The 23,485-nt window shown below is 32.0% G+C and overlaps 1 protein-coding gene across 11 annotated transcripts in view; it reads left to right on the top strand.

Annotated features, from left to right (window-relative positions):
* Dzip3 (DAZ interacting zinc finger protein 3) overlaps positions 1–23,485 on the top strand; it is a 92,383-nt gene that overhangs the window by 21,385 nt on the left and 47,513 nt on the right. For all 11 annotated transcript variants that reach the window (XM_048803359.1, XM_048803362.1, XM_048803358.1 and 8 more), the window contains 8 exons: positions 3,061–3,177; positions 8,297–8,377; positions 9,557–9,681; positions 12,658–12,772; positions 15,856–15,975; positions 17,320–17,421; positions 18,979–19,071; positions 19,828–19,880. In XM_048803359.1, coding sequence (XP_048659316.1) covers positions 3,061–3,177; positions 8,297–8,377; positions 9,557–9,681; positions 12,658–12,772; positions 15,856–15,975; positions 17,320–17,421; positions 18,979–19,071; positions 19,828–19,880 — 806 coding nt within the window. The remainder of the gene's footprint in view (positions 1–3,060; positions 3,178–8,296; positions 8,378–9,556; positions 9,682–12,657; positions 12,773–15,855; positions 15,976–17,319; positions 17,422–18,978; positions 19,072–19,827; positions 19,881–23,485) is intronic.

Here is a 23,485-nt window from a genome sequence, read left to right as displayed (position 1 = left end):
CGAAACAGAATGAAACAAAAACGGAACAAAAAATCGTTGTATCAATTTTCCTATTTTCTTGACATGTGCATTTGTGGTCTATTTCTATCTCTTCCTCAGGGGTGAACAACTTCAAACCTTGAGCCAACCATTTTTCCCAATCTGCCTGAGAAAATTCTAGGGATAGGCAGCTTGAAACAAACACAAAACAAATCAAAACAAGAACACATTGTTTTTTAAAATGGTCACCCATTCTCTCGCCTTCCCTTAGGGGCAAGCAATTTCACTTACCCCGAAGCTTCAGACGTTCCCCGCAAGGGCCACCAAATGCCGCAGTCTGGCTGGGCACAAATCACGAGCCACTGAAGCAGGAACAAACTTTATTTTTAAACTGCAGGAAAACACTTCACACAGCTCCCGGGGAATCCTCCCGAACGCCACGAGGCTTCTCCAGGAACCCCCAGCCGGAAATATCTCTCTCGGAAATCCCTCCTCCTGCACTTCCCCAACCAATGGGAACTCTCGGGGAATCCCCGGAAATCCCCACGAGAACTCCAAAATAGTGCGAGAACTCAAAAGTTGCGGCAGAGGCGGATAGTAATGCCTCGCCTGTCAATCAATACTGTTGGCAAAATGCCAGGGACCATACAGACTCGGCCGTGGCTCTCAGCACTGAATTATAGTTTTATATATCCACCATTGATTCAACATTATTTCTTGAATTTGATTAGGCATATAAAACATAACACTGAAGTTATCATCTCTATCAAATAGGCTAGGTAATTTCAGATCAATTTTCCCATTGAGAATGACTAAAAATGCTAAACAAAATATGAAAATCAGGGGCAGGATTGTGGCTTAGTGGTAGAGCGCATGCATGAGACACTGGGTTCGATCCCCGCAGCACATAAAAATAGAAATAAATAAATGTATTGTGTCCATCTACAACTAAAAACAGTATTTAAAAATATGAAAATCACTGAAAGCAATGGAAAGCCATAATAGCACTGAAAATCTCTGAAGCCAACATGTAGGAGAGGTGGAAGTCCCTTCTCTTTGATAAGCCATGCACTCTAATTTTCCCCTAGTCTTTGCTTATTTGCTTTTCTGTTAGACTTAAGTAATTCACCCAGGGATTGGGATAATTCTAAACTTACTTCTGTTTCATGAGAAAGGGTCTGTTGTCAGTGCCTTGCACATATTCTTGAAACACTATCTTTTCAGTATGCTCTGGTCAGTTGTGTTTTAATATCTACATCTATTGCCTCAAGGCCTGTTCTAAAACTGCTGAATGCTGTACATCTGGCATTTCGGAAGTTCTTATTAATCCCCCCTCCCAAAAGCATTCAATCAATGTATTAGAAGTTATGACATAAATTAGAAGTTATTATATAAATATTCCTTTTCCATCTCCCCTTTAGTCAGGTAAATCTTAGGCTTTTAATTTTTCAAGAGTCCAGAGTGTCGCTGTTATATGAACCCCAGTTGCCCATTGTACTTTATTAAAAGCTTTTTTGGGCTGAGGATGTGGCTCAAGCGGTAGCGCGCTCGCCTGGCATGCGTACGGCCTGGGTTCGATCCTCAGCACCACATACAAAGATGTTGTGTCCGCCAAAAGCTAAAAAATAAATATTAAAACAAAATTCATTCTCTCTCTCTCTCTCTCTCTCTCTCTCTCTCCTTCTCTCTTTAAAAAAAAAAAAAGCTTGCTTTTCCTTCTCGTTATTTTTCCCCTTTCTAACCATTATTCTCTACCTCCCAAATAAACTACTTGCATTCAGATCTTTTAATTATAGTCTGCTTTTATTAGAACCAAAACAAAAGAATAAGGTGTTTACTAGAGTCCCTGCCATTAACTCTAATTTTTCTCTAACTCTGCCTATCTCCTGAGAGCTCTTCCTGGCATCATAGCCACAAGTGAATTTGGCAGTTCCTTTAGAAAAGTGGTTCTAAGTCTATCTCATGTCTTTGGGTCTTCCACCTCTCCTGCATGTTGGCTTCAGAGATTTTTGATGCCGTTATGGCATTCCATTGCTTTCAGTGATTTTCATATTTTGTTTAGCATTTTTAGTCATTCTCATCAGGAGGATTAATCTGAAATTACCTAGCCCGTTTGACAGAGGTATAACTTTAGTGTTATGTTTTATATGCCTATTCAAATTCAAGAAATAATGTTGAGTAAGTAGTTGAATATATGAGTTTGTAATTCAGGTGACAATTGTGGACTAGAAAAATAAATTTGGAAACTATCAGTTTGTAGATAATATTTTAAAATATAACAGTGGATTACTTTAGGGAATGTGTGTTGATAACAAAAGAGATTTATTGAGTCATCTGTTGGGGAGACTGAAATACAGTATCTAGTTAGTTAGGAGAAAAGAAGGAAAGAATTATATACTGGAAACCAAGTTTACAAAGTGTAGATTAGGGCTGGGGAGGTAGTTCAGTAGTAGAGCACTTGCCTAGCCTGTGTGTGTCCTGGGTTCAATCCTCAGTAACACACAGGCACACACACGAAAAAAGAAATTATAGATTAAACTTTTCACAGGTTGTATACATCATTAAATACAATATAATTTAAAGCATTTGAGGGTACAACTTTGGGGAATCAGCACACAGAAAAGACATAGTTCTTTAATTTTATCCATGTGAATAACAAAGTAGGTAGAAAATAAAAGTGCATATTAGCTCATTTCCTCTAATTTGGTATAAAATGCTTGCCCTGATTTTTGGTAGTACTGCCATAGTTTCTATTTACCACAGATTCGGGGCTGGAAAGAAGATTTTGCCTATACTTGTGAAGAGAAATAATGAGAGTAAAGTAGGATTACTTCTTTTACTCTGAAGTAGGAGTTGATGTTGCCAACCTCTTGCTTTTAGTGTTTATAGGAAATAGTTACAAACAAGATTCATCAACTACTTATAATTCAAACATGAGTATACCTGGGTGCTATAGATTTTTTGAAAACCATCTTTATCTGTTCCAATTTTTCTATAGTGAGCATGTATTATTGGTATAATATAAATATTTATGGGTATTTATTCTAACTTAAAGAAATTCTCAACTAACCTATTTTTCAGAGAGAAGTTGCAGCAAATAGCCAGAATGGGGAGGAAATTGTTCCTGCTTTAACTTTACGTTTTTTGATAACACAATTGGAAACAGCACTTAGGAACATTCAAGCTACTAATTATACTGTAAGTATATTCCTTGAAATAATGGAACTTGGACAGCATTTATTTTTTTCAGAGCCTCAAAAAAATTTATTGTCCCATTGTCTCAATGTAATATCCCTACTTGACTTATATGCCCATATTAACAAGTCAGGAATTTAGAATTACCTCACAAAATTGATTTTTCAAGGCTATCACTTAAGTGATAGAAACATAGATTAAATAAAAAAACTGCAGATGAAGTGGACCAAAGCAGACTGTACAAAAAAAGCATTTGGGGGAATGTCACAAAAAAGACATACAGTTAGTCATCCATAGCCACAGGTTCAATAGAGCTGAATTTAACCAATTACAGACCAAAAAGATAGTTAGGCCTATAATAGTTGTATCTGTATTTAATATGCACAGACTTTTTATCATATTATTATCCCTTAAACAATAGTGCATAATAGCTAATTTTGTAGCATTTACATTGTATTTGATATTATAAGTAATCTAAAGGTGATTTATAATATGTGGGAGGATTTTAGTAGATTACATGCAAATACTCTATCATTTTTAAAAACTTCCTTTAGTGTAGATGGACACCATACCTTTTTTATTTATTTATATTTAGATGTGCTGAGGATGAATCCTAGTGCCTCACACATGCTGGGCAATAACTCTACCACTGAGCTACAACCTCAGCCCAATAGTCTATCATTATATGTAAGAGATATAGCATCTCTAGAAGGGGTAGGGTCCTGGAACCAACCCCTCATGATAATAAAGGACAACAGCAAGCACTGGACAATATTCTGTGGTAATACATGATAAGAACAAGTTTTACACATCTTAGAGAGTACCCAGGACAGTAAGCACGTGTCATTACACTGTGTTACCAACAGGTACCTTTAACCTCTGCTTAAGAGTACTTATTTTTACTCATTTTGCCCATGATCATCTTAAGTGGACACCATATTTTAATGCAGGAACATCAATGCATTTTTATTTAGAGGTGTAAGCCAGTTTATCTTTTCCTCTTTTACCTCTAGAGAAGAGTACATAGAATTTATTTCCTTCCTTTATCTTACTTTCATATGTGACTGCATCTCTATAATGAACTTATTCTAGCTCTCTTCTCTACCAAAAAACTGTTTGAGTTATCAGAAACTGGAACTTGTAGAACTATGCTTTCCAAATTAGGAATGAAAAGTCATGAACTTCAAAAATAAGAATAAGGTGTTTACATAGAAAGACAAAAATTCCATGAATAAGGTGTTTACATAGAAAGACAAAAATTGCATGATGTCACTGATATGTGCAATCTAGAAAATGTTGAATTTGTACAAATAGAGAATAGAATAGCACTTTTCCAGAGGATAAAGAAGGGGAGATGGAGATATTGGTCAAAAAAAAAAAAGGATAGAAAATTTCAGTTAGGAGAAATAATAAGTTTAAGAGATATTATGCAACATTGTGGCTATAGTTAATAATGATATATTGTATTTTTAAAAATGTGAATTAGATTTTAAGTCTTCTATTACATAAAATGATAAATATGTGAGATTGTGCGTGTTACTTAGCTTGATTTAGCCATTCTGAAACCGGTTATAGCTGGGTACAGTGGCACACAACTGTAATCCCAGAAGCTCAGGAAGCTGAGGCATGAGGATCAAAGCCAGCAGGAGTTCAAAGCCAGCCTCAGCAAAGCAACTCATCGAAACACTGTCTCTAAATAAAATACAAAATAGAACTGGGGATGTGGCTTAGTGGTTTTGTCCCCTGAGTTCAGTCCCTGGTATCCCCCATTAATTTAGCCAGTTTACTTTACTACTACTACTACTAATAATAATAATAATAATAATAGTAATAATAATAAAAGGGCAATAAAATAAAAAATCAAATTTTTGGCATAACTTGGATCTGTAAAGTAAACTGAATTCTGCATATATGTAGAAAGATAGATTATGGTTATCTTCAAAAAAGTACTGTTTAAATGCCTAAAAGATAGTCCTAAAATAAAAGATTCCATATTATAAGGATGTACAAAGGGGTTAAACATTAGTCCTTATTTAGTACTTGCAGAAATAAAGAGATTCTAGATGTATTCAAAAAAGAATCCAAAGAAAAGGAAGTTTGCATCTTGATATCGCTAGGATGTGTATCTACTGCTGCTTGCTAATCAGATTGACTATCAATGAAGTATAACAATATATAATAAACATTGTCCAAGTTTCTTCAAAGACGAATCTTGAACAGAAATAGGAAATGGAAGAGTTCCCTCTCTTGGTAGCACTTGTGAGCTGACTTTTATTAATGTTATGATCAAAGCAACCTACTGCTATATCCAAATTGTTCTCCTTGTCCTTGAAGACCATCAAGGAGGAGCAAGACCACTTTGTTTGTAAGAGGCAGCACTGGGTTGCAAGGGTGGAGTGTAGATGCCAGTCACATCTGTAGCCATTTGGTTCTAGTACTTCAAATCATCTTTGCTAACTGGGATAAGATAGGGAAAAAAGGGCAGAGGTAAGGTCATAAATGTGCTGCTTTTGAAATTTCTGGAGTTTTTTGCCTTCTGATTATAGTATTACCACAATTCTGCATCTTGTTCTCAAAAATGTTTTTATTTAGAATTGCGTGAGGCATAGACTTTGTTGTACAAAGCTGAGTTTTTAAAAAAATTGCAAAATGATAACCACATTTATTTAGTGTTTACTACATGACAGCCACTTTTCTGAGCACTTTGCAAAGATTAGTTTATCTACTCTTTGTAATTATCTTATTATTCCCATTTTTTTAGTTTAGGAAACTGAGGCATAAAGGTTAAATAACTTGCTAATTTCCAGGTAGTAAGTAGTGGAGTTAGTATACAATCCATATAGTGTTGGCTTCAGAGTCTATGCTCTCAACTATGACATTGTACTGACTCTTCAGAGATGGGAATTTTAAGGTGGAAACCAGTTAGAAAGTACAGGAAGTTCGTAAACTTATTTAGTCCATTGAAAACAAACACAACATCTGTTTCCACAACTTTTTGAAGCCAAACTTCTAATTCTCTTCATTTGTCTCACAGATACATACAGTTGGTCATAAGAAGTGTGCTAGGGTGAGGGAATACTGTTAGATCAGCATAAAAAGGAAGTTTATATCTTAACGGATGTTAATCATCCTTATACCTGGAAAAAACTTGTTTATGGTATGAGGCAACCCCCATTAGAACACTTCACATGACAGTTGTACAGAGTACAGTTGTACTCTTCAGTAAGTATAGAGTATAAGAGTAGTAGACTTAAAGGTCTTCAGAGAAACAGAACTAGTTTATGTTATATATACACACACACACCTAAATATGTATATACACACACACACATATATATATGATTTATTATGAAGAAAGAATGTGTATTTTATGTGTGTGTGTGTGTGTATACACACACATACATACATCTACAGCTGGAAACTCAGAACGAGGGGAGCCAGTAGTATAAATCACAGTCCAAGGGCAGAAAATAAGATGCGATGTCCTTCCTTAGACAAGTATACAAGAAGCAAAAATGGTGACTTCTTCCTTCTTTGGCCATTTGTTCTATTCAGACCCTCAGTGTATTGAAAGATGCCTACCCATGTGTGGAGGGTAATCAGATACTAAGTCTATCAATTCAAAGGCCAATCTCTCTGAATACACCCTCGCAGGCACACCTAGAATTAATGTTTAATATGGGCTGCCTGTAGCTTGTCCAGTTGACATATAAAATTAGCCCTCATAAATAGAATGAAAAATATTTTTCTCCATAGATAATTGTTTTAACTTTTCATTTTAAGATAATTATAGATTCACAAATGTTCTAACTGTGTAGTAAAAGGAGGTCTTAGTATATCCTTTAGCCAGTTTACTTCCAATAGTTATTACTTCCAACATGACTACAGTACATTATTAAAAACAGAAAATTTATAGTATTATGATAATGTTCTGTCACTGGTCCTTTAAGACACCTTCATTCATGTTCAGAGACTTGCTACAAGGACTAGAGTCAGCATATTGTACTAATTGCCAAAGATTTATTACACTGTTGTAGTAAAGATCTATAACAGATCACAAGGGGAAAAGACACAGAATCTCAAAGAATCTATCTGTAGGTTTCCCTGTGTTTTCTCCTGCGTGTAATCAGGGCATTGTATACTCTCCCTCTTCCCTCTCAACCCCAGCAACACAAATGTAGCAACATCTGTATTGCTTCTGCCAGGGGTAGTCCATTAGAGATTTAAGTGTTCCACATTTTTATTGGTTGGTTATCTGGGGGATCCTTTGCCTGGTATGTATTAAAATTTCAAATTACCAGAAAAAATTCCCAGATTTTCAGCATAAATCTCATTATCATCATAAATTTCAGTTCAAACAATTGAAGCCCAGCAAGCCACCTTCAACAGCTAGAAAATAGTGGGGGAAAAAAAATGAAACCCAAGTTCCAATACAAAAGCTAAGGATCAACCTTATAGGCAGGCCTTAATAAGGATATTAGTATCATGCCAGCTATGTTGATTATTTTATGCACAGGCATGTATAGTTCTATGACATTTTATCACAAGTGTGTATTTGTATAATCATTATCCTAGTGAGTTCATGCTACCTTTGTAGTTACGCCTTTCCCTTCTACCTTGCTTCCTTCCCTTATCTTTAAACTGTCTCCATCTCTGAATTTTGAGTAAATGGTGTTTAAATGAAGTAAATATCCACACATTTAAAAAATTTTTCACTGAAGAAATGATAAGCTTTATTTTTATATTTTTAAAACAAAACCAACATGTGGAGAGTAAAGGATTTTGATGTCAGAGATGATTGAATTTTTTTCAGATAGGTGTTAGATACTTGCCTGTTCATTATTATATTATTTCCTAAAGTATTCTTGATACATAAAATATAGAATTTTAAAAAAATTATGAATTACATTTGCTTTTATTTTTTAAAATTTCTCTTCTTAAATCAAATTATCAAATTGATCTAAACATGCATACTCTATAGTTTGGATTATATAATTGACAAAATAATAATTCTTTACATTTTTCATAATTATTAAGTAGGCCAAGGATATTTAATTAAACTTGTATACCAAGAAGTAGCTTGGTCTGTATAACCAATTAACATATTTTTTTTTCTTTGCAGGCATACCAAATTAATATTGGTTATTATTTGACATTACTGTTTTTATATGGAGTAGCACTCACTGAAAGAGGAAAGAAAGAGGTATGTAGTATGTGTTATTTGCCCATTATGTTAACTTTATTTTAGCAAATTAAAATGCTGATTTTTAAAACTTCTCTAGAAATTGAAACCTTTCATTGCCTTTTTTGACATGTATTTATACTGCCCTAACTTTACCTTTTTTAAAGTGATTTTTTTAGATGCTTACCATTTGTGTAAAATAGAAAATTGTTTTGCTGCTTTAACTTGTACAGCACATTTTAATTCATTTGCTAATATGCCTTAATCTCTGTGTTCTTAATCTTACCCCTTTTGTAAAATATGAGTTCTACCTAAAAATTTTTTGTTAAATAAAGTGCAAATAAATAAAAATTGGGGAGTTAACTAGAAAATTTCTAAAGTTTCCTTCAAACTTAACATTTTCTTTTTTTTCACTGATTTTTAATGTTTTCTTTGCAGCCTCGAGATTTCTTTCACTTTTTTTTCCTAAATGGGTATTTTTTACATGATATCATAAACATATAAATATGACATTAGGTGAAATAGAATTTTTTTAAGTATACAAACTGAGGACATTTCTATTTTAAGTAATTTCATGTAATACTAATTATCATTCTGTCTGATATACTAGAGAACATTTTTAAACAAGGCTTTGAAGGATTTTTTTCTGCTTGCTTTTTCCAGACCATTGCTATTATACCTGTTTTATTATTTATAGCTAAAGCATCTTTTGGAATTTATCCTGATCTTTACCTCCAAATCTGTATTGCTTATGATCTATCTGGTGCTCTCCCAAATGAGATTATATCTATGGTCAATGAGTCACTTCTTTCCAGTTTGAAAAATTAGAATTCTGCTATAATTAGAAGGAAACATTAAGAATGACAGAGAATTATGCTCCAGTAGTGATCAGAAAAACACTTATTTTGACTAGTAATATTTTCCAATTTCAAATACAAAAATTGTTATGTAACTTTCACTTTGAAACACTGGATAAAAATGTTATGATTAGAGATATTGTATTCATTCATAAATATTTTAAGTTCTGAATGCATTGTCTTTGTGATCATATACATAGATGGTAAGATTGAAGTTGTAAATAAGTGAAATGATTGGATCATCCTCAAAAATGCTTAATTTCTCCAGTTTGGGAAATAATTGTTTATTATAAAAGAACAAAATTCTTTTCACATCAGCCAAACCAGTTTTATGTCACTACAGGATTATACAGAAGCTGAGAACAAATTTCTGGTGATGAAGATGGTAATTCAAGAAAATGAAATTTGTGAAAACTTTATGTGTTTAGTTTATTTTGGACGTGGTTTACTTCGATGTGCACAGAAGAGGTAAATATTTTAAATAGTGGATAGATCTTTCAGCATCATCAACTTTTAATTTGTGAAATGGAAATAACATTTACACAGTATGTCAGGCATCATAACATTGTGAACTCATACTGCTTTGTTCTGTCTTCATCTTTTCCTATAGAAAATAATTTATTTAATATACTTGAGAATATTAAATACCAAACTTAACACACCATGTCAATAAGAGGAACTCTGACGTTGACATTAGCAACACAAGCTTTGGAGTCTGACAAACCTGCATTCAGATGCATTTTCTATCACCCTAAGAAACTTAATGTTGTTAAGGCCTATCGGTTTTTTCTTATCTCTAAACTAGAAATAATATAGTGTTCACCTCATAAGGACGTTATAGGTGATGAACAGTGCCCAAGACACAAAAAATACAATACTTAATAAATGAACAGTGGTTGTAGTTATTAATGTTACCATTGACTTAATGTTTTCAAAATATAAGTAAACTTGTAAAGAATTGAAAGGGTACAAGTGCTAAGTTTGGGGAATGTTTTAAATGTTTACATGTTTTTTGGAAAGTGAAATTGTACAAAGGAAACTATATAGATTATCCGTTGTTTTTTGGAAAGTGAAATTGTGCATAGGAAACTATATAGATTATCCGTTCATTTTCTATATGGATATCTTTAGCTTTTGTACCATCTTTCGTTCATTTTATTTACTAAGCATCTGTCGTATTCTAGAAATTGTGCTAGGTATTAAGAGTATAGTAGTTTAAAATGGTCTTATTTTTATGTAACTGACAGTATGGTGAAAGATATAGACCTTAATTAAATACAGTTATAAAATATTCAATTATGAAATGTGATAAATGGTGAAGGGCTATGAAGGAAAACATAATGAACAGTCCAAGTCTTTACTGGAACTCCAATTTGGTTCTGAGAACTGGAAGTCTCCACTGAGGAAATTGTGGTTCAATGAGATCCGAGGGATGAATTAGGGAGTTTACTTAAGCAAACCCCTGTAAGGGACTAGGCCAAATAATTGGGTTCTTTAAAGTGTCTCCTGTGTGGTAGTTTTTGGTTCTATATAAGGTTTATCTACTATTCACTGGCATACCTGTTTTTCACTGGTGTATCCAGTAGACTTCTCACTTCCTACTTCTATATCTGATTAGCATGATGCCATCAATGTAGTGGGCTAGTGTTATGCTTTTCAGAATTTAAAGATGATCAGAATCTTTTCAGCCTATATTGTGACAGAATGTAAGAATTAACTGTAGTCTAAGACAAGACAAAGAATATGTACTGGTGTCTTTCCCTTAGAATGCAAACTACTTTTTATTCTCTTTACTGATGGGCAAAGGAGGAAATCTATTTTCTAGACCATCATTAATAGAAAACACAGTTGTATGGCAGCATCATTATAGAGGACAACCACCACTGAGTTTCTCAAGGCACTGGTGGTTTTCTTAACTCTTTTTCCTGCATTAATGAAACTAATGTCTTCTCTCTGAGCCTTTCCATGAACATTATCTAATAACAGGTTCTTTCTGGATTTTTATATTGTGTGTGGGTGTGGGGGGGCAGAGTTTGAGGGGAGAGAGAGAAACAGAGAGAGATATGTGCTGGGGATTGAACCCAGGGCCTCATGCATGCTAGGCAAGTGCTATTATCACTGAGCCACAGCCATAGCCCAGGTTAAGTCCATTCTAACATTCTTACCTCTGCAAGCCTCCTGACTCTTTCAGTAATCTGCCAAAAAATGCTTAGCATTTCTTCTTCATTTACTGTAGGCCATCATTCAAATTTTTAGGAGCCTCTCAACAGCATGTCAGGACTGACTTCAGGTATCCTTGCTAGGAAAGTAAATTTTAAATTCTGTAAGAGTTGTCTCATATCAGTATACAATCCTCTATCCAGCCCATTGGCTTTGCGTTCTTGAGATCTACTCCCACACTTGTTTTTGCTTAAAAGTGCATACCTGTAGGTTCTGCAATTCTTAGAATCTAAGTTTTTTATTCCTGAGACCTTTTTATTCCTGAGACCTTTTTATTCCCTTTTTGACCCTTTTATATTTGACCCTAGATGTACTAGTCTGAAAGTAGTGACTATAGGGTGAGGAATATATTGAGAAGGAAGGCATCATCCTTTGAGACTTGTGTCTCTCATGTTTTTGTATAGTTTGTAAGTTAAAGGGGGCTGTTGTCTTTTAGCAAAAAACCGGTCTTTGCCAGTTGGATGATTCAGTCAGAATTTAGAGAGTCAATGTTTCTGAGCACATTCCATTAAATATCCTCATTTTAGATTTTGCAGAATCCTCTCATTCCCCACAAAAGCCCTGACCTAGCAAAGTAGTCCTGTTGTGGCTATGCATTTGATCTTTTTTTTTTTTTTTTAGTTCTACCCTTGTAACTAAATCCCAGGCCTTATTTGCAGCATAGTCTACCCTTATCTCTAGAGGAGATGAGAATTCTTTAAATGTTTCTATCTTCTAGTTTTATAGTGTACTGAGTTGATAGCTGCAGTCTGTAGAGGCTTATATATTAGGTCTTATTTGCAGTTTATTCCATTTTAGGATTAAAATCTGGCCCTTTTAACACAAATTATCTTTATGGATACAGAAGATGAAAATCTCTTTAAATGGTACCTTAGAGTCTTCTGGCTTTCACAGTATATTCTGGGATAATAATTGGCTGACCAGTGTCTGTCTCTTTCTTCAGGGCCTACAAGAGAGTTAAAAAAAGCCATCCAGTTAACAAAGCTAACCTCTTTAATTACTATGGCTCCCATACTGTTAAAGCTTGAGCCACTACATAATCCATTGCCTCCCCTTCTATCTATATTTCAGCCCAGTCTTCCACAGGTGAGAATCCTAGAATTTGCATGACAGAGGTTATTACAACCCTACTTACCACACAAACTTGATAACTTGTTATGTCATTTTTAAACCATACAGTATTAGAGTTTCATTCAAACTAACCTATTTTAAAATGCCTTACAGATATAATGGAGGACTGCTAGAATTTCATAAAAGCTTACAAGAAATAGGAGATACAAGTGATCATTGGTTTGACATAGATCCTACAGAAGATGGAGATTTACCTACAACTTTTAAAGTAAGAAATTATTTAGGAATAACATTTCATTTCACTGATTGGAATCATGTTTGGTAAATTTTATTTAAAAACTACATTATATTCTATGGCAAACCCTCTTTTATTGAAAATTACCTTTTAAATAACAACTTTGATTTCATTATCTGTTCTATATATAATGTAAGTATGATTCATCAAGTACAGAGTAGCAGCATTTTCCACAACAGGAAAGTTAATATCTGTACTAGTCTAGTACTTCATGAATAGAACTAAATGTAACAGATGGCATTATTTTTTTCTAATTATTTATTTTTTGTTACCTAACTTAAATTGTAATGCACTGAATGCTTTGTTCAGAAAACTTGGAAAATGTAAAACTATCCAAAGATAAAAGTTAAATTCACATGTATTTGTTCAGTGGAAAAACAATTGTTAACATTTTCATTTATGTCTATTCACATATATATATATATATATGCATATAAACACATATCCTTTATTTTTTTATACCTTTATTTTTGCTAACTTGGCTATACTATATTCATATATTTGTAGCCTGGAAATTTATAGTGTTTTAATTTTCTAGTAATTATATTCTTATATAATATGATTTTTGCAGTTCCACCTTAATTAACTTAACCATTCCCTGCTATTAAACATTTAGTTTGTCCTAAACGTTTCAATTTTTAACTCTTAATATAAAGTGATCTTTGCATATTTCTCACATCATTCCCTTGGAATAAATTTTCTAAGTTTGAATTGTAAAACAAGTGTTTACACACTTGTAAAGTTGTTGATAATATATTCCTATATGCTCTTTCAGGAAATTGTGCCAGTTTATAGTCTTAAGACAGTGTAAGAGTCCCAGTCCCCCGAACTTTTATTCTTTTTCTTTTGGGTAATTTTTATTCAAAGCCATGTAGGTCTCTTTTTAATTTACTTAGTATGAAAATAGCTATACCAGGTTTCTCCTGGTTAATGTTTGAATGGAATGTGTTTTTCCAAGCTTCTACCTTTAAACCTTTTTGTAGCCTTATATTTTAGTTGTCTTTAAGGCCAAAAATATTCCTTAAACTAAACAGGGACATTTCATTTTAAAAAAATGAGATTAGATTATCCTGGAAGCTAAACAATTCAAAATTTATATATACCTAGTAATATAATCCCAAAATATATAGGACAAAAGTTGACAACTGAAAGGAGAAATCAAAAAATCCCAGTCACTGTGGGTGTGTGTGTATCTGTGTACACCCAAGGTCTCACACATGCTAAGCAAGCACTGTACCACTGAGCTACATTTCCAGCCTACAATGGAATATTTTAATATACCTTTTTCATTATCAATAGACTTCATAAATGGCCTTTGGCATTGTCGTGATAAACATATGAAGTTTAACTTTGAATTATTAATTAGCAATAATTTTGTATACTTTTTAGGTATTAAACTATATCACCCTAAAGCATTCCCAGCATAATCTTTACTGTTTGTTTTTTCTTCTTTTAAAATAATTTTCTATATTATCCAGATTATGGTCAGTGAATTTTTATATTATGCAATGTAATACAATATATGCAGTTTGACAAAAAGTTAAGAGTTCTTGCTCTGCCATCTCTAACCACAATTCCTGTTCCCTATATTTGACTCCTTCTAAGTTTCTAGTCATTTTCTTTGTTTTTTACATATTTTTCAAAGAAAGTACTGCTATTTAAAAAAATTTGTCCATTTTAGGTTTTATTTTGACTTTCCACTATAAAGGGTTAGCCCTCTTATACAAAATACATCTCTTTGACTCTTACGCACATACACAAACACACAACAGCTCCCATCTTACTAGTAGTTTTAAATTTTTATTAAATGTCCTTATCCTAGGGATTTCCTTTACCTCTCTCCTGTGTAGAATCTTTCATGTGTCAGAACTCAAGTTTTCTCTTTCTACTTTGCTCCTGGTTTTGGTGTTGCACCTCCTGCAGCAGCTTTCCATAGAAGAGTGCTTCCTTAGGAAGTAAATTTTTTAAGAACTTTAAGTCTCAAAATAATTTATCCTTTGTACACTTTACTTATATCTGGTCATAGAACTATAGGTTGAAAATAATTTTACTTCATTTTTTAGAAATGTTTTTCTGTTATCTTCTAGATTCTAGTATTACTTTTGAGAAATCTGATGTCATTCTGGTTTTCAGCCTTTTACATGTGACCTGTTGCATTGTCTTCTTTCCATTTTCTTTCTGAGGGTTTTTGAAGGATATCTTGTGTATCCCCAGTGTTCTGAACTTATGTTTTTGGTTCTGAAACATTTTCTTGATTTATGTATATGATAATTTCTTTTTAGTTTTCTCTTATTTCTTTTTAGTTTTCTCTTATTTCTGCTTATTATTCATATACTCTGTATATTGAACCCATTAAATAATATTTATAATTAGATACAGAATTTCTAATATTGTATTTTTGTCATTTTACCTTCTTGCAAAGATTTTCAGCTTTATCTTCCTGAATGACTGATATTCATGAAATAATCATATGCTCTCAGAAAATTAGCAGTAATACTATTTGAAATGTTCTAATACCATCCCTCTAAAGGATAAGTGTTTATGACCTTATTAGTTAAGACCTGATAATGTGTTTTTCACTTTTCAGCAATTTTAAAATTAGAAATTGTATTTCAAGTTGTAACTCTTGGCAGTTGAAAGCATATTTTTGTACTGTACTTTTGCCAGTGTCCTAGGGCCCAATTGTGATATTGAGATATATTTTATATATATTTTATTTATATATATAAATATATGTATATATAATATATAATTTCTTAAGCAAGTAATTCTTGATAGGAACATGCCAAGTGTTTTACTATAGGTTAGATGGAAAAAAGAAATATAGCTTCAAACATATATTTTTCTCCTTTCTCCATGTTTCTATCACTCTGTAAAATTCAGTATTTACAGTTTTGTTTACTTTTCATGTAGGAAATACGTTCTCTAACTATTTTTAAAATGCAGATCCTTCAAAAGGGAATATGATATGGACACATTACTTAAGGAAAACTTTGGAAATATTGTTATTTTAATTTATCGTTATTCATGAGAATATTTTTTATTTTGAAATCTAGGATCTTCTCAATAATTTTATCAAGACAACTGAAAGTAATATAATGAAACAGACCATTTGTAGTTATCTAGATTGTGAACGATCTTGTGAAGCTGACATTTTAAAGAACACCAATTATAAGGTACCATATTTAATACTTTATTGAGTATTTTAATGTGATTATAAAATTAACTTAGATGAAATTATTATATCATTATGTTCTGAAATATTATTTTAAAAGAGTTTTAACTTAATTACAATGGTCATGCAGTTGAGAAGATGTTTCATTATCTCTGAGAATTTCAATTCAGAATGAGCAATAATTATTCACAATCTGTACGTTAGTTAAAAAATAATTAGTTTTGTTAAGATTTTTATAACACATACCTACAGAATTGTAACTATTATTCCTGTTATCGTACAGTGAAAATGATCTAGAAATTCTTTTTACTTAATAATTAGAAATGTTAGAAATCGAGAACAGGAGCATTTTACTAAAGAGAAAAGTTGTCACTCCTCAGTAATTATGATATTAAATAAGTTCTCATTACCTCTTCAGTAGGCCTTCTAGAAGGGAAAGGAATGAAACTCTTTGAGTTTTAACTTGAATAAATTCAACAATCAGAATACTTCTGATAGATCTCTCTAAATCAATCAGAATAAAACTAGGTGATATCATAAGATGGGAGAAGAAGATTGATTATCAGTGCAAAATCAAACACCACTTCTGTAAGATAATTGCAGTCTTACTTGCAAGGAATGTTTATAACAAATGGAGAAGGTGGAGAAAAGAAGGCCAAGATATTTCCTTACGATAAGACAGGGATTGATAAGTGGGCTAGGTGAGGTAGAGTTCTCAAAACAAAGCATGTTCCGTATTGGTTTAGGTAACATGGTACTATGGTGCTGAAATTTCCTAGGAAAGCCTGGTAAAATAAAGTCCTGGACATGCAGCTTCAATATTTGTAATATAAGCAGAATTCCTACATAAGGAGAAATAGGGCTATAGTTCCCAGGGAGAGCATATAGGAAGGACAAACATATCCATACCTGTGATAACATAGTAGCCCAGGAACTGTCACTATGGAACAAATCTGAGGTGCAGTGATGAGTTATATAAAAGAGATTCAAAGAATAATGGTATGGAGTTGGAGCTGGTAGAAAAGAAGATGTAAAAATGAAGATGATCTGGGATCTACTGTATTTTCCTTGTTAGAGGTTACTCTCTGGGTTCTGTTATTTTATTGTACATAGAATATGGAAAATATTACATTGACCTGTTCAAATCATTGCCCTTTTTAAACTGTCTTTATTGTAAAAATGACATGTAAAGTTCTTCAGTGATCTCTATAGGTAAATTTTGAATGCCATGCAAAACTCATTATGATAAAGTACTTTTAAAAGTAACTTGAGGAGTTTGCATTTTTTGTACTTACATGAATTACTACTTATTTCCATATCAGTTGCTTACTTTTATTTTTTCCAGGGATTTTTTCAGTTAATGTGCAGTAAAAGTTGCTGTGTTTATTTCCATAAAATTTGTTGGAAAAAGTTCAAGAATTTAAAATATCCAGGTGAACATGATCAGGTATATTTGCTTTTCTTTCTTAAAACTTTGCTACAGCACTTCTTCTTCCCTTTCCCATTTTGTCTTTATTTCTTCTTATGTATATTTTCCCTGTTTTTTCCTCTCTCCATTTTCTTCTCATTTCTCTCTGATGCTTATCTTCCCACCATTCTTCATCCCTCGTTATTATTTATTAAATAGCTCTTTGTAGCAGGTATTCTGCTAGTTGTTTTGCCTAGTTATTTCTAACAATTCATTTTCTTGCCTCTAGATGTTTATACACAAGAATAGAAATATTGTTCCATATATTCACATAAAGGATATAAAATCAGAGTAGAACTGCTTAATACATACACAGGATAATTATACAATTTTAAGAATAATTTCTTTTCGGGGGGGGTGGTATTTGAACCCAGGGGGACTCAACTACTGAGCCACATTCCCAGCCCTTTCTATTTTTTATTTTGAGACAGGGTCTCACTAAATTGCTGAAGAGCCTTGCTGAGTTGTTGAGGTTGGTTTTGAACCTGTGATCCTCCTGCCTCAGCTCCCAAGATAAGCCACTGGGATTATAGATGTGCACCACCATGCTCAGTGATAATTTATATTTTTAGGCATTGAGAACAAGGACAAATTTGTTTTAATATTTGGATTTGTTTATATTTAGTTTCTACTCATATCATACTCCTCTTTCCTACTAAAATTGAAGTGGAATGCCATAACACAATTCTGTATTTTTCTTTAGTGAGTTAATGACCATAAGTTGGGTCTTAATTTTGATTCTGTAGGGTTTATATTGTGCAAACAGTAAGAAAACCTTATAAATTGTGGTGTATTATAAAAAAAACTGGATATAGACTTGGGAAATATGGGTTCAACTCCAGATTGAGACACTTATTAATTTTATTACATTTGACTGGTAATGTAGCCATTCCAAGACAAATTTTTTTTAAGTTCTAAAGGATAAGGTAAACCTATTTCATAAGGTTATTGTGAGGAACTGACATTATAAACTGTACAAAGAATTATATAAGGCACTACTATTCATTTTTAAGTGGTATTTAAAATACTTCTTCAATTTCTTTTATTATTAGGACCATTAATATTGCTCAGTCTTAAAAAGAGAAGTAAAAGAAATGTAAAACTAAGCCAGAGATAATGGCAAAGTCAGAATCAGAGAAAAGAATGATGCAACATTTGTATTTTTCTGTTTTCTCGGGAATCTTTGAGTATCTGGTAATTCTGTATTCAGTAAGAAATTCAGTATTCTTTTATACTTCCTCAATTAGAACATTTTACATAAAGTTGCTTTCCTTGGAACAGCAAATACATTTTAGGCTGTAATATAGCTCTTTACACATTTGGAAATAGAAATGACTAGAAAAGAAAGTGAAACCATACATCTTAAATAGAGTATTTGTTGATATGAAATAGATTATCTGAACAATTCCCAAATGTTTATTCACTTGTTAGTTTACTATTTGGCAACAGGTGCTTCTACCTATTTATTTAAATTTACTCACATTTGCACATTAGTGATTTTTATTTTTATTTTTACTTTTTTTCTATTAACTTTAGAGTTTTAGTGGGAAAAAATGTTTGAAGGAAGGATGTACAGGTGACATGGTAAGAATGCTACAATGTGATGTACCTGGCATTGTTAAAATTTTGGTGAGTATCTTCTAAAACTTTTCTTGGTTTCCTTTACAAGAATAATATTTTTTTGATTTGAAACAGATTTTGTAATCATAATAGAATCCTAGTCATATTTCTTTGCCATTTCTATTCATGTGATTTATGTGAAGTAGTATTTAAGTGGTCTTTAAGAATAAAAAAAATTTAAAAATAAGGATACAGAAACATGAGAACAGATGAATATGCCATGTGCATATGAATGAGGGAAAGTATCATCAACTAGGAATTATAATGTATTTACTTCTTTGCTACCTAAAGTTAAAAATAATTTTACTTTCTGAAACTCTTATAGTCTGTAAATATCTTCCTATGAAAATATCTGTAGAGCAACCCCTATAGTAGTACTTGTCACAGTGCACACAGATGGTATACATTTTATTTTTAATTAATGAAATATCTTATTGAATTATCTGTTTATAATAATTATGACAAATTTGAATAGAAATGAATCTCATTTACTTCTTTACCTTTAGATATGTATTTTTATTTTTCAAATTTGTCATTTAGATTGTGTAGTGATATAAAGTTGAATTTGTTTTAAAGGCAACTCTAATTTGTTGTTTCAACAGGACCATGTATTGCTCACCTTTCAGTTACGTTTTCTTTATTTTATATTCACTATGGTTTTACTCTGATTGTCTCTTTTCAAGTGTTAAGGCTAAGAACTAACATTAAAGAATTTTGGAAACTGAACTACTTTAGGGCTACTTTTTTTTTCCCCATCATTTGCAGTTTGAAGTTGTGAGAAAGGATGAATATATAACCATTGAGAATTTAGGAGCAAGGTAAGCTTGAAAGAAAATTTTCTCTTACTTTTTTCTGAGTATGTATGTGTTTTTAGTTGCTGCTTCTGTGCTATGTCACCTGTTAGAAAGAACACCATTATGTTTTAAGGTAGTATTTAGATATATGAAAAAGTCGTATTGAATTGCCTTTTGTTCCCCCTTCTGTGCTCACTGCTGTATGCATTTACATTGTAAAGCAGGGAAGGATAAATTATGTGGATACTTTTCTCTTGAGAAAATGAAACATGTTTTTCTTAAAATTAACATTTAAGTTTGTTTGATAATAATCTTTCTTCAAAGCTCATCTAGACCTCTAAGCTGATCTCACAATTAGAATCTTCCTGGTTCCTTAGATGAAAAAGTATTTTAAAAAGCTGAATACACACACACACATTTTTTACGCTAGAAATTCATAGAGGTATAGAGAATTGCTACTAAAATGAAAAATTCCAATATAATGTTTTTCAAATTCACTGATTCTCTTTTTCTTTTATTTAAAGTATAAAACAATATACCATTTCAGTCTACCCAGATAGATATCAAAGGCAATATTTTCACTTATGAGTTAATGAAACTCAAATCTTGTCTAGCACAGATAACTCTCCTAAAATCTTAACCTTTTTATCTGCCTGCATCCCAAGTATCTCTACTTTTATTTTTCATAAATGTCTATACTCAACATGCCCCAAACTGAACACTTGATCTTTTTATCAACACTGCTCTTTAACTCTTAAAAGTCCTCTAGCAATTTGACTTCTTAATATATTGTAACTTTTTCCTTATTTCTGCCCTGCCTGCCCCCTTTAACTAAATTAGATTATCATTGTTTCTTATTTGGAATTCTAAACAGCTTCTTAACAGGTTTGTTCCTAGCCTTGCCTTTCTCTAGACTGTTGTTCACATAGCTGTCTGTAGGACTTTTCTAAAATAAACATTGAAATACATCACTTCTGTGATAGCAGATCTTTCATAATCTTCTCATTGCTCTTAAAATTTAAATTCAAATTCCTTAGCCTGGCTGTTCAAACATTTTGGACCCTGCTGAACTCACTAGTGTCATCTCTTGTTATTCTGCTAAATTTATAGTTATATACTGTGTATTAACTATACTGAGCTTCTTTTAGTTTCTTGGGTGTGCCATCTCAAGCAATGTCCAAATTTTTATTTGGAAGTAAAAATGTTTTACTATTTTATGGGCCTTGCATGGAGTACTTTGCTTCTTTGACTTTCCCTATTTAAAACTACTGGATAGCCTTACTTAGATGAAAGTAGGTGTTTCTATCATGTATTGCTGTTACTTCTGTCAAAACATTCACAAATTTATTACACTTTCTTGCTATCTTCACCCTTTGACTCTAACATCTGTGAGGGCAAGAACTATATCTTACTGATATATTCTCAGCACATAACTTAAAGCCTTGCATATAGTTGGTACCAAGTAAATGCATAATAAATGTAGAGATTCTGAATTCCATTATTCTCCAGTGAGTAATTTACTTTTGTTTTGCTAGGCAGTTCACTTGGCTGGTTGTAAACTGTGGACTTTCTTTTCTTGGAAAATGGTTCCAGTGTCAGTCCAGATCTTTTGCCATTAACTGAACTGCTTTTGGTTTGTTCCACATTTAGTCAAACCCAGGTGTAGGATAATGGCAGTCAAGATTTGGCTAGATGTTTGGAGATATCTTCTCTTTCTATCTCTTCCTTCTTGTATTCTCTCATTTCTTCAGTGGACGTAGTTCCACGGGTTCAGTTTTCTGATGTCTTTGGACAGAGAGTTTGGATCTGTAGTAATATACCACCTTTTTCATTTCTGATGTTGACAGTATTTATTTTTTTTTTGTCTTTATTTTCCTGACCATTTTCACTAGAGATTTATCAATTGTGCTAATCTTTTTAGAGTCAGTTTTCATTTCACTGATTTTTCTCTTACACATTTTTATTTTCAATTTCACTGACTTTTGCTATTTGTTATTTCCTTGTTCTGCTTGTTTGGGTTTTTAGTTTGCTTTTCTTTTTCTTAAGATGAAAGTTTTTATTATTGAATTCAAGATAGTTTTCTTTACAAACTGATTTTACATTAAGTACTGCTTTAAATGTGTCCCATGTATTTTGGTACTTAAAAATTTATGATTATTATTATTTTCATTAAATTCAGAATGTATTCTAATTTCCTGTGTGTGTGTACCATGGTTATTTGGAAATAATGTTGCTTAATTGCCAAGTATTTGGGAAATATTTTAGCTGTTTCTCTACATATTGGTCTGTTAGAGTCTCCCACTCCTGCTGTATCAATGTACACAAGTTGCTCGTCACCCCCCGGTTATTTTGCTGCAGCCGGACTGCGGCGTTGGTCCCTACTTTTAATTTTATGTGATTGCAGAATATATTTTCTAGTTCTATAGTTTTTAATTAAATTTGTGGGGTTTTGCTGTATGAGACATAATATTATATATTTTTATGAATATTATATTTGCATTTGCAAGCTGCATTCTGTTCTTTTTATGTGGAGTATTCTCTACATTAGACAAAGGTATTTTATAGTTTCATTTCAGTGTTCTATATCATTAATAATTACTTGTTTACTTTTTTAGTTCCTTAGGGGAAATATTGAAGCTGCTGTTGTTATTTTATCTTTTTATATTGTCTGTGTATTTTGAAGCTTTTTTTTAAATGCTGTATATACATTTTAAGATTTTCTTGATGATTTGATCTCTTTACTGTTATATAACATTCTCATTGTCTCTGCTAATAATCCTACTTTAAATCTTTGTCTGATATTAGCTACTCCAGCTTACCTTTTTTAAAAATTTTCTTTAATCTGTATACTTGTGATTTTTATTTGTGTGGCATATGTGTTTGTATTCATATATATATGTATATATATGTTATTATATTTTAAGTTAATTTTTTGTTTTCTTGGTAGATGGCATAGGTCTTGCTTTTTGTTGTTGTTGTTTTTGATATCTCATCTTACATTCTCTGCCTTTTAAACTGGAGTTTTTAATTCCATATAAATTTTCTAATTATTTATATGATTGGATTTAAATCTACTATCTTATTGTTTTCAGTTTTTTCTTTTTGTTGTTTTTCTTTCTTGGTTTGGTTATTCGTTTTATCTTTTCTCCCACAGTAATTTTTCCAGGGTTTATAATATATATTTTCAACTTACCATGTCCATTTTTAAATATTATACTACATCATATATAGCATAAAAATCTTAAAATAATATCTTCTTACATTTTGTGCTATTGTTTTTAATTTGTTTCATCAGCATTTTTATAAATTCCACAATATATTGTTACTTATAAGATAATTTTAAAAGTTTTGAACTTCATATATTTGGAAAATTTATGTTTTATGCATTTTAAAGCTATATGTTTATATAATTTAATCTTATTATTACTTCATTTCATAGTTCTAACTTTATGTGTAGCCATCATAGTCATTCTACTGTTGGCAGCTATTTGTGTTATATCTAATTTCAGACTATAACATTAGTGATACAAATGAACATTCTTGTACAAGTCTCCATTTTTCAGAATATATATATATATATATATATATATATATATATATATATATATAATTATATATATATATATATA

The sequence above is a fragment of the Marmota marmota genome, unplaced genomic scaffold (assembly GCF_001458135.2).
Source record: "Marmota marmota marmota unplaced genomic scaffold, marMar, whole genome shotgun sequence".
Lineage (NCBI taxonomy): Eukaryota > Metazoa > Chordata > Mammalia > Rodentia > Sciuridae > Marmota > Marmota marmota.
This window is presented reverse-complemented; position numbering and strand designations above follow the sequence as displayed.